General features: G+C 39.5%; 2 protein-coding genes across 3 annotated transcripts in view; both read left to right on the forward strand.

Annotated features, from left to right (window-relative positions):
* The first annotated feature begins 6 nt into the window (after positions 1-6).
* TCTN2 (tectonic family member 2) lies at positions 7-10,778 on the forward strand. Of its 2 annotated transcripts, XM_026058794.1 has the most exons (18): positions 7-231; positions 364-477; positions 798-871; positions 1,601-1,796; positions 2,038-2,138; positions 2,415-2,611; positions 2,834-2,957; positions 3,588-3,723; positions 4,433-4,498; positions 5,358-5,486; positions 5,753-5,830; positions 6,120-6,200; positions 7,054-7,165; positions 7,538-7,641; positions 8,059-8,215; positions 8,877-8,999; positions 9,452-9,540; positions 10,388-10,673. In XM_026058794.1, the coding sequence occupies exons 2-18, from the start codon at positions 387-389 to the stop codon at positions 10,501-10,503; spliced, it is 1,974 nt and encodes a 657-aa protein (XP_025914579.1). In that variant the 5' UTR covers positions 7-231; positions 364-386; the 3' UTR covers positions 10,504-10,673. The 2 variants fall into 2 exon arrangements, with proteins under 2 accessions (XP_025914579.1, XP_025914578.1); XM_026058793.1 differs by lacking the exon at positions 7-231 and having other exon boundaries at positions 246-477; positions 7,108-7,165; positions 10,388-10,778.
* A 386-nt stretch (positions 10,779-11,164) lies between these two features.
* ATP6V0A2 (ATPase H+ transporting V0 subunit a2) overlaps positions 11,165-12,147 on the forward strand; it is a 20,964-nt gene continuing 19,981 nt past the window's right edge. Inside the window, exon 1 of the mRNA XM_026058802.1 lies at positions 11,165-11,245. Coding sequence (XP_025914587.1) covers positions 11,180-11,245 — 66 coding nt within the window. The 5' untranslated portion in view covers positions 11,165-11,179. The remainder of the gene's footprint in view (positions 11,246-12,147) is intronic.

The raw sequence follows: 12,147 nt of genomic DNA on the forward strand, positions 1-12,147 counted from the left end.
CAACCGTCGTGGCGTCCGCGTGGGGCCGCGCTGCCCTCGCTCCCCTTCTTCATTTGGGGTTGCGCTGCCGCGTGTTTACTGAGCGCCTCGCCGGAGCATCGACTTGCGGCGCGGGGAGCTGCGGTGAACCGAACCCGCTGCTCCGGCGCGGCGGGAGGTCTAAATGTCACCCCTCAGCTGACAACGGCAAGATACTTTTGTGCCCTTCGTTGCATTTTAAAACGTGGGAAGGTACGGTCGAATGTGAGAACACGAGTGGAAGGAAAGGAATCTAGCCCAAGCATAAGACCCAAATATGTCACAGAGATGTTGCCTGTTTCAGTTACTGTGTGTATTAAGGCTTGCTTCTTTCTCCCTTTTTAGTCTTTCAGCCTTCCTTTATCCGTATGTCTGGTCCCAGGGCCAATGTGCTTTTTCTTGGAAATTCTTCGGAAGTTAATTTTTCTTTAATTTTAAGCCCTATAGATGAAGAGACAGGTAAGAACACTTAATTTTTTTTTTCAAATAGCACATAAATAAATATGTTTGAATTCTCAATATTTTTTCTCCCACAAAAGCTACTGGAGGAGCAGTAGTATGTTCAGTAGTTGCATTTGTGCTGTGCTTCGTTAGTTCCTGAAGTAGGAACTCCAGAGGATGTCTGCTGATTAAGCCCTCAGCCTTTTGGTGACTCCAGTGGGGTGTCGGGTGGGCATAAGGGTCTGCCGAATTGTAAGCCACAAGAGGACTTTAAACTTTCTGTTTGTCTTTCATTCTCTCCTCAGTGATAGTGAAACCATTATTTTCTTTTGCTGTAGGAAAACTGCAACATTCAAATTGCAGTGGAAGTAGAAGAGCTGGTGACTGGAATTTGAACGTAACGCCCGGTGCGGTATGTAAAATACAGATTCTTCCCTAAAGTGGGAAGAATTGAACTCTCATATATTAAGGGCTAATGCAATGCTAGCAAAATGGTAATGTATTAGCCACCCCATTTCAGTGTCTTGCCTATGCCCTTTTTCCTTGACATGTTAATTTTTGTGAATGCCCAGGCTGGAGTTTGCTGAGGTGCAGCTTTGACGCTGTGCTTGTCACCCTCCTCTCCAGAAGAGGCTGTATATTTGAGACTGTTTCGGATCTATGAGAAAGAGCTAAAAGAAATACAAAAGCAATAGTCTTTTACAGCGCAAGCTCTGGAAAGTGTATTAGAATTGTATATGTATTAGAACTGTAGTTAAATTACACACAAGTCCTTGAGGCTTTTTATCAACTCTGTAGTCATTCCAGTCTTCAGCTGAAGGTATTATATAAAAATGGAAATTCACTTTTTTGTATATATTCTTTTCTTTAGTATTATGTGTGTGGTTTCTGAGGTAACATGATCTGTGTGTATGCCTTAAAAAATTGTGTATACAGTTCATATCCTCACTTTATTTACATATCTCAGTGCAGACCTTTTTCATTCCAATGTCAACAAATATCCCATTTTATATATACTGCATTGTAACACTGACACTATGTAGTGTTACTGAAACTTCTCTTTCAGCAACTTGTGTGGTATAAGCAAGTGTAATTTAATACAAGCTGTCAAAGTTGTCAAACTTTATCTGACGTTTTTCAGAACACTTCCAAAGTGACCATAAGCTTGACTAGAAACCTGCAGTTGTGTTTGCCCAATGCCACTGACTGCTGCACAACACCTCTCTGCGTGGTTGAAACACTTCAGGTTTTAGCTTGCCGTGATTCAGTGATGGTGGCACATCTCCTGATTCAAGCTGAAATATATGCCAACTCTTCCTTTATAGGAAATGTGTCAGGTAAGTAGTTATATGCATTAAAGGAAAAAATCGTATACCAGCTGTTTTTTCCCCCGCTACATATGAGAAGTTAAAAATTGGGATTTGGGCAGCAATGATGGATACTGAATAGTCAGTAACAGAATTTAACAAAAAGTATGGACACAGTAGGAAAAAACTGTAATGCACATAGTCTGTTTACTGGGGTTCCAATGTGTGTAGTTTGATTTTTTTTCTGTTCTTTTTTGTTATTCTTTTATAGAAAATGCAACTATCATCCCTAACCAGGCGTTTCAGCCCTTAGGCTCTTGTCCTTGTGATTTGACAGCTGGAGCTTGTGATGTTCGTTGTTGCTGTGATCTGGTATTAATTTCATATTAAACTTTAAGGAAGTGTTTTCACAATTTCTAGGCTCCCTCTATTATTGGGAGAAAGAGAAGGGCGGGGGGGGGGAAGGGAGAAAGAGAGAGGTACCAAATGTTTCAGACTTGAAGGAGAGTTTGTCCAAGTTTTCCAGTATTCCTAATAGGAATTACGATCTCTCTCTATAAAATTGGTTTGATTAGCTGTACCTGTGGCTGTAGTGGCTATGATAATGCAGTAACTGTGTTAAAGGGTTACCTTTCTTTTTAATTTTAGGAATGTTTGCCAGACTTGAAGCAATTATTCACTGGATCATGTTTCCCTGGAGTGTTTGGTGGGGATGTAAACCCACCTTTTGATCAGTTATGCTCTGCTAAGTCAATGGAAAATACTCCTGATTGGTTTCCTTTCCTTTGTGTACAGTCTTCTCTTGMCAATACACCATTTCTTGGTTACTTTTATCATGGCTCTATGTAAGTCTTGAAAAAAAAWATATTTTCTGAACACATGTAGTAGCTGTGCTAATGAAACTGTTACTTATTCTTATAACAAGAGTTATTTTGAAATCAGAGTTTTAAGATGTGAACTTTAAATGCACATGGAGTGATACTGTATGAAAACACGAGACTTGAAATTCATAATTATTTGTGTGAGGTAGGGAGTGAAGTATTATTTTATTTTTAAACTTACTGCAGTTCTACACCCAGCGAGCCTTCATTTAAGATCCCTTTGCAAACGTCTCCTGGAAGACTTTTTACTGGTTACAGACAAGGAGATCCAATTATGACAGAAGAAAATGACTATTTTACCGTCCCCCAGGTAATCACTTCATGTTTAGGAGCATTTGGTTCCTTGTGGTTTGTTGGACATTCTCCATTTATCATACGCTTTACATCTTTGTAACCAAATTTTGCAGCTTGTCATTTTGAACTGGTAGAATATATTTTTCATCTTGCATGAAACCATTATTAAAAGTAAATATTTTCCTTCCTTATCCTCCTGCCCCTCCYTGCAAAAGATAGGCGTTTTAATTATTTCAAGAGATTAAAGCAAGCTTGGCACCCCTTTACGGCTTGTTGTATTTTTCTGGGTTGCCTGCTGCACTACTGAGCGCTGCAGTCTGCTTTCTCTTTGACCCGCAGTCCCCTGGCTGTACTCTTTCACTTTCCTTTTGTGTTTTAGAAAGAGTCATTGGTTACATTTAGTTGGACAAATGAGGCTGAAGCCATGCTGTGTACTGCAATTATTTTGAAAGCTGTGCTTTTTAAATCTGAATTTCTCTTTTACTGCAGATGGAAGTATTTTGATAATAACAGATTGCTCATTTTGTCAGTGTCGTATACGGCTGTACTATGTACTCTCAGCATTTCACTGACAAATAGTCTTAAAGTGAAAACCAAAGAGCTAGGAAAAGGTGCATCATATTTATTTCTGTTGAACTACCTGCAGCAATCCATGGCAGGACAGTGTGTTGGAAATGCCCCCGTAGCATTCCTCCGGAGCTTTGATGCCAGGTGCCTTACCCACCTAGCATCTTACCGGGAAGGACTGCCACACGGTGTGAGGATAAACAGTGGTACTGGAGGTATGTTGCATAAGCCCTAACAGAAACGTGTCAGTGTTTCTCAGAGCTGATAGAAAGAAACAAGCCAGAAGGCTGTGGATGTGGCAGCTACATAATATCTTTTGTTATCTGATGGCTGTAGTTGAGCGTTTGGGAATGTTCTCGTCCTGCTTCCAACAGCCCCTTTAAAGCCTCTGAGTGCTGTTACCCAAGATCTAGTATGTAAGGGGCGGTGGGATTGGCTTTGTTTCCCCTTTATCTCTTTCAGGTCATTTGTACTGACTATGGCTATAGGTGACAGAATGGAGCATCTCTCCCCCTATTTTCAAACTGTTGCAGTGCTCTTTTTCTGTCAAGAGCATGCAATATCATCATTTTAGAGTTAGCGAGAAAAGGGTATTTTCTGCATTACAAAATCATATACTTACAAAGGGTCATTTCTGAGTTTGAGACAATGTAGTTACCAGCATGAAGACTGCCTATTTAAGTTGTCTAATTTTGTTCATCTGTACTACCTTTGTACCTGGAAAACACAGCTATACCCAGATAATAACTAACTATACTTTCATAATGCATCAATTGTTTGGTCTCTTACCAAAATTCATTGTCTAAATCATTTTCTAATCCATTTTCATAACAACGAGGATTGCACCTTGGATGTGGAAATAGGGTGTGTCTGTCTCTTTTGTTAGTCAGGATTACTGCTGCGTTTGTTGTTTTTTGTTCTCAGACTTCATCCAACAAAATGTGATCTACGGGACCATCACTGACATAGACAAGTTCATTACTAAAAGTGGTATGTGTCTTCCATTTGATAGGTGTGTTCTTATCTACCCTGAAAAACATAAGAAATGGATGATTTTGATGCCTAAGATGTTTACCTGCTGTAATTCTTAGGAGGAATCTTGTATGTTAGCTGATGCTCAAAAAATAAACTGTTTGGCTTACTGCGAAGCAAAAAGTATTTAATTCAGCCTAACTTCAATTAAAGTTGGTTAAGAAATCAGGTCCCTTAGCTTGCATTAAAAGTATTTTTTGAGAAGAAAATATTAACAATAATAATAAACTGACATTTAAAGAATGCTTTAAAAAATCTCCAGGATGAACCTGTAAGTGGGATGGCTAGACCATCTGTAAGCAGGTGTGTATGTCTGTGTTTTGGAAGCTCTCTTGCCTATTTAAAGGGCCTTTTTGAGCTAGTGAAGCAGTTCTTTGATGTAAAATAGTGCTTGCAGGCAATGAGAGGGTAACGCAGTACAGAGGAGGTGTGGAATCGGAGCTGCTGTGCTTTTCTGGGACAGCGATGGCTTCCTGAGAGTGGTTATATGAAAGCAGGGGGAACCCTGAGCCTGGAGAGGAGCATCAGCCAGTGAAACAAAGCCTGGTGCTGGGTTCCTCAGGTGAGGTTTAGCTACAGAAGGTCCTGGAACCACTGTTGTTAAAATACTGGTAAGCTAGAGGATTGCACTATAAGTAGAGCACACTGTCCTGATATAATGGGTCTTAAATATTAAAAGAAATTCTCAGAAAGATGAATGTTTTAATTTCCAGAATTTTGTTAGATTTTTTTCAATTTGTTCTTCTTCAGTTTTAATAACATAGCTTTCTGATTAGCAATGCTTTTCATTGTGGCCTTCTCTTTTTTTCCCTGCCAGAAAACCCTCCTGCCACTGAGGTTCCATGTAAAAATGTGACCTTTGCAGAACATTATAAGTTAATTTGTAAAGGCAAGAACATAAAGGAAATAAATGTGACAGTCTTCCTTGGAAGTTTATGCGATGGAGGTATCATGACATTTCTATTACAAATTTTTGATTTACTTTTTTTTTTTCCATCTTGGAAATTTTGTGATAGAGTATCTTATTCAGCAATATTTCTCAAAATATAATTTTCCTTGGACTCTGGAAAGTAAATTTATGGGGCAGTTTTCCATTAATTTATATTATTTAGCTTCTGTTAATAAAGGCTGCAAGTTTGTATCCTATATACAGTTAAACGGCATCTTTTTTGCTAATTTACTGATTTAGGTMATCTTTTTTTCTTTTACCAGAAATACTGACACAGAGATTCACAGTCAAATTTGTAAGCTTAAATAGTACTAATGAAACAGAACTGTCTGGGAATCCAGGTATTAATATTTTATTTTGCTTCTAAAAAGTGAAAAGAAAAAAAAATTTCTATTGCATTGATATTTGTTTTATACCGCTTTCATACTTCTTTATGTTGCTAGCCCCAACTTTCCTGTCTTAGTGAACTGCTGATTTTAATAGTGATGATTGGTTCTTAGGCTTTTGTTGTGTAGATACTGATTATTTGAAGTGAAGGTATTCCTGCTGTAATGAAAACATCTGCTTGTTAACTTTGAGATTGATGACTTATTTATTATTAAAAATGATGTTCATGCTTTCTATGTTCAGGTTATCAAGTTGGAAAACCAGTGAGAGCTGCAAATTTGAGTGCTTCTGATGCTTTTGGCAGCCTAAAACTTTGGCAGCCAGGTAATGACTTCTGATGTGACTTCAACAGCAGTTTATGCTAAAATGTTCTTTTTCTGATACATATTTTACTTCAAAATCTCTCTTGCATTTCTAGACTATTTTTTTATTCAAATTTCAGTTAGTAAGCCAGATGTACCTATGTGAATGAATACAAAGTATTTTAAATATCCAAACACATGGCTAAAGAGAATAGATATTATCTCCGCTCTGGAGTTGAGAATCTTGGGTAAGGAAGATGTTAAGGGACTTAGGCTGTGAATCAGAGCAGAGCTTGTAATGCAACTCAGTTCTCTTGACTTTCACTTTTAAGTTCATTAGGCTGTCTTTGCTCTTACAGATGCCAAAACATTGGATTAATTCACCCATTTTAGTGTTAAATAAACACACTGGCTTTGGGCAACAGCATTCCAAGCTGAGAACAGGAGGGAATTGTGATTTCAAGTGGAAAAAAATGCAGCAGCTGGAAAGCTTGGAGTTGCAGTGTGATTTAGCTCACCTCTCTTAGATTAGCGTAGCTATTTTACTGGGGTCTGTAATATAAATTGAAATTAACAGCCCTGTGATAGAACATAATGAATGGTCTCGTTGTGGTAATTTACCTCTGAAAATCTTAAAGCACATACAAAATCAAGATCTGAAATGTTCAGTTACTAGTTAGGTTGATTAGATTCATGGGCATATGAATTTGAACTTTCTTGGAAAATGGAATTTAAATTCAGTGGACTTGTATCTATATTTGAACTGTACTGCTTAGTGGTTTGCATTTTAATATTTGGTATTTTTGCACAAAATTGAAAGCTGGAGATTGAAAGGTTGATACAAGAAATCTCAAATAAATGTTTTAAATTCATAGCTGGCAGAGGTTTATGTACATCGGCAACTTATACACCAGTTTTGTTTGGATTAGATTCACTCTCTGGATGCATGCTAGAAGTTGGTATTAATGAAGATTGCAGCCTTTTAAGGTGAGCTACATATGTTGAATTGTTTTTTCTCTGTATCCATCTTGCTCCTTAAATGATCCTCTACAAGCTGCTACTGTCAGCACTGTTATATTCTTTTCAAATATTCATATATGCATTTCAGCTTTCTGTGGTTGACACTCTCTTTTTTTTTTTTATAGTGGTTTCACTCAGATCTTCCTGTATTGGAGTATGGGTTATGTTGGAGGGGAATGCTTTGCTATTGAACTATGCAGCTCAATAGTTAAAATTTATATTTGCTGAGTGATAACAATACCTTTCACAGGAAACTGACCTTAAAATATAATAATATTGCAACCCAGAGTGGTAGAGGCTGCAGGTTTATTTTTGTGTTCTGACGTTCTCATTTTGCAGGGGAAATGTAACTGAGAAGTTGAATTCATTAATACAAGCTACTCACATTGGAAAGAGGGGCAACTCAAATTACAGTGATCTAAATGACTGGGTGAAAATAATACGTAAGTGAGGTTTGTTTTGTTATTTATAGTCTAAATTATTAAAATATGCCTTTATTATAGTATGATTAGAGCATCTCAACATAAAACCAAAAGTGTAATTTCAAATACTTAAAGGTATTGGATTTGTGTGTATGGATCCATACATTCATATATGTACACATCCATGAGCATTTATCTCTGTATGTGTACAGATACTACAGTAAGATGTATTTCACTGTTAGTTTGTATACATATGACTTGGTATTTTAGTTCTCTATTGAAAAAGTATTGTTTTTCTTTATGGGTATTTTATACAGAGAAAACATTTTTGCTGTGTTCCTGTATGACATGTATCAATGTTTCACTGGACTGTGACAATATTGTAAGTATCTTTTTTCCATAATATTTCCATTTGAATGCCTCTSTTTTCCTCCACAGGTCTAGATCCATATAATTCTGATGCCAGTGTGAGCTCTGGAAACTTGAAAGGCATTTGCTCAGATATTCCTGCAAATCTAAATATTCGCATAATCATTGCTGATGTGGGTGCAGTACAAGGGATTCCCCTGCAAGARATACTTGCTGTGCAAATCAGGTATAACAAAGTTATGTCTTCGGCTATATTTGGTGAATAAATGTTTCATTTTGAAACTTGCTTACCTAACAGATGCAGATTAAATTTTACAAACAAAAATGTTATTTCTAATTGTTATATACCTTTTATTTATATTTGCAACCCAAATTCCTTTGATGAACACAACCAGAGGTTAAAATTTAGGTTTGCCTATCTCCTTCTGAACTTGAAATTAAAAGTGTATTAATGGTGACCAGCAGATAGTCTTTCTGTTTCAATAAAGTATTAAAAAAAAAAGAAGGCGGCTTTGATGCTGCTGGTAATAGGCGTACGCAGGGCATTCCATCAGAAGTATGTTTTAACTTTTTATCACATGGTAGTCCTGTGTTCTGTCTTACCCCAGTGCAGGGCTGCTTTTTTAGTGCTGTGGTAAATGCTCTATTCTTTCCTGAAACAGGGAAGTTTCATATTGCAAACACCACTTTTTTTTCCAGTCAATCCCAGTCAAATTTATGGGATTCTGTTCTATATACCTCACTTCCAGCCTTTACGTGTTGTCTCCTCTACATGATGTAAATCCAGACATCATCAACCTCCTCTTAAATTCTGTGTCTATTTTGTCCCCTCGAGGTTATGTTCAGGCTCTGTAGCCCTCTAGTAATAGTTATGTATATTCTTACAGTTATTCAACGGTCATATGGCAATTCCAGTGTGGGCTTACCTGTGAAAACCCGAACTTTCTTCCCATCACTGCTTCTGTTCAGTTTATTAAAGTGCCAGCTCAGCCACCCATTCCATTGACAAGGTAACTTTTGTAAATAAATTGATACTTGACTTTACGTAAAGCAGATGTAATGTGAATAGCTCTGATCAAAGAGCTAGGGACAGTCTCTCCCAAGAGCATGGGGTGCATGACGGCCTGTAAATTACCCTGAAAATTTGTCATTTGGTTTCTGGCAGAAAAGCTTCTGTGCTGTTTACTTGAGTGAATAAGGGGTGCTGTGTGAGGCACCCAAAATATCCATTATCTGAAAATTTGTTCATCACAGAAAGAAACATCTGGCTAAAAATGATAGAAATGGAGCAGAGCGTAGGTTCCTCTTCTTGTTTCGGAGAAAAAAGTCAGAATAACCAGGAGGTTGTGATTTGTTGTTTTTGTAACCTGGCCACCTTTCCATGCTGTTTGTCTTCACTTGTGCTGGTGTTCTGGTGGTTCTGGAGTTAATAAATAGCTTCAACCCCTCTCCTGTTTTTCAGATTTCAGATTAATTATACGGAATTTGACTGTGATCGAAATGACGTTTGCTGGCCACAACTTTTTTATCCATTGACACGGTTTTACACAGGTAAAAATAATAAGCAATGTGGAATGCAATGTACTGACCATATTTCTTTGAAGCATTTTTGAATCTATGAAATTTAGTTTGAAAGAATGCTTTGAAATAGGGGAGTTGAAATTTCTCTTTTAGAAAGTGTGGTCCCAAAAATCAGTTTAAATATTTTCATGATAATATACTAATTTCTTAGACTGATGGAAAAAATAATTACTAGGAGTGCTTTGTTGATTAGCTTGAAGTTTTGTGAATATCTGTTTGGCAGAGAGAGATTCTTATTCAATCCCTTCTAGAGTTTGGAGGGAGGTATGCTTCCTAAAGAAAAGGAGAATATATTCCTTTATGATATTGTTTTGTTTCCATTTCCTACTGTAACTGTAGCATTGTGTCAGGGAATGTCACTGCCCTGAGAGGGTGCAGGGAGACTTTGTTTCTTACTTACCCGGTGTGTGTTCTTCAGTCAGCCCACGGGAGTTCTCGTGAAAATTTGCCATACTGATAGGTCAGTTAACTTTTAAATTTCCTCTGTGTAAAACTGATGGATCATGTTTCATGGGATGTTGTATAGATTAAATATCCATCATTTCAAAAGGGCTTTAAGGCACTTACTCTATGCTGAGAACTGTAAACATGGACAGAGGCAACTGCTTCTCTCCATATTTATTATCTGTATAACTTCGGGGACTAAGGTTCTACAAAGGATAAAGTTTTATAAGTATAAAGTATCTTCCTTGTTTGTTACATTATTTATTCAGGCTATGTACATACGTAACTGTTATCTATATCTCTTAGGTTGTCTACAATGAAAATTTAACTTTCATATACTTATATTTTTTTTTCTTTTTCTTTTTTTTCCCAGGAGAACCATATTCCCAGTGTCTTGCTAAGGGCCTGGCACTGGCATTTCTTGTGTTACTTGCAGCAATTACGAGTAACCCTTGGTTTCAAAAAGTATGGAATAATAGTTTGGTTTAAAAATGTTGATATAAAGAGGACTGCTTTGTTAATATTTTAATAAGTAATTTTTGGGTACAATTTGTGGATGAATATTCCTGGATTTTATAAACATTTTATATAAACATTTAAAAATATACAAAGTGAATACTCCGTGTACAGAAAATGGTTGTATTATTTAAAATAAAAAATAACAAAATTAATTTTAAAGTCTACATTTGGAGCAGCCATAATGCAGAGTTGACTTAACAGGGTGAAGTCTGTATGACTTGGCACTTGGGCTGGCCCAGTCTTAGAGGGCAACAAGGCCAGGGATAACTAATAGAAGGACCTTTGTGCTGTCAACCTTGTTACCTTTTCTTTGTATCGCAGATCAAAATGACAGTTTCCCCAGTAAACCTGTCGACTCTTGCCTATTTTTGGAATGGTGAATAGATTATTCACCCTTCTCAAACAGTAATAATGCTTGAGATATTTTTATTTATTGATGCATCATTCTCTTTTCTAATTAACTCTTTGCTTTGGCAACCTGTATTTGCTCTGGGCTACATAAGATAGAAGAGTTACTCCTTATTTTCTTTATTGATCTAATATTCTCATGTTCTGCTTTTTGGGGGATTTTTTTGTGGTTCAGATCTCATCCTTATCACCTCAGTAACTTACTTTCTCTTCTAAATCCGTTCGTATAGGCTTCCATATGGTCAGTGCTGAATCTGTGACTGCCGCTGGCCTGTTTGCTGTGCAGTTTTTCCGGGGTTACCTTGTGAGTGGAACGACGCTCCCTTGGAGGTGCTGTCGATAAGCCCCCCGGGCACACCGCTCTGGGGCGCGGAGCTAACCGGCCTTTGGGCATTGTACAGCTAATGTGCTCTCAGCCGCGTTTCCAGCTGTGCGCAAGCCGGGGGGCTCGCAGGGGTGAGCGGCAGCGGGCGCTCACGGTGGAGCAGAGCTGTGCGTTCACTGCTCTTGCTGTGGACAAGAGCAGCGCATAGCGTTTGCTCTGCCCCTGCCTGCGCTGGTCCAGCTGCAAGGGTTCCTGTGGTCGCATTAGCGCTGGGGCGCTGAGCCCTGGGGCTGCATTAGTGCCCTGACTGTGGCCGGCAGCCTCCTTGGCGTYGCGGGGCTGAGCCCTGTGGCCTCGTTAGCTCTGTGGGGCTGCGCTGTGTGGCCTCGTTAGCGCCATGGGGCTGAACTGCGTGGCTGTGTCAGCTCCGTGGGGCTGAACCATCGGCCTCGTTAGCGCTGTGGGCTGGCAGCCTCGTTAGCCCCATGTGGCTGAGGCTGGCAGCTGCCTTAGCACCTCGTTAGTGCCACGGGGCTGAGCCCTGTGGCCTCGCTCGTTCTGTGGGGCCAGGTCAGCTCCATGGGGCTGAGCCCTGTGGCCTCGCTCGTTCTGTGGGGCCAGGTCAGCTCCATGGGGCTGAGCCCTCTGGCCTCGTTAGCGCCGGGGGGGGGGCTCTGCTTTGGGGCTGTGCTACCCCGGGGGCCTGAGCACCGTGGGGTTGAGGCTGGTGGCTGCGATAGCTCCATGGTTAGTGCTATGGGGCCGGGCCCTGCGGCACCGTCGGCCCCACGGAGCTGCCGCCGGCGGCCTGACCCTCGGCAGCACCGCCCCCCGCGGGCCTCGGCCCGCCCCTTTCCCCGCGCGCACCACGGTCGGCCCGC

This window comes from Apteryx rowi, unplaced genomic scaffold, assembly GCF_003343035.1.
Source record: "Apteryx rowi isolate R43461 unplaced genomic scaffold, aptRow1 scaffold_15, whole genome shotgun sequence".
Classification (NCBI taxonomy): domain Eukaryota; kingdom Metazoa; phylum Chordata; class Aves; order Apterygiformes; family Apterygidae; genus Apteryx; species Apteryx rowi.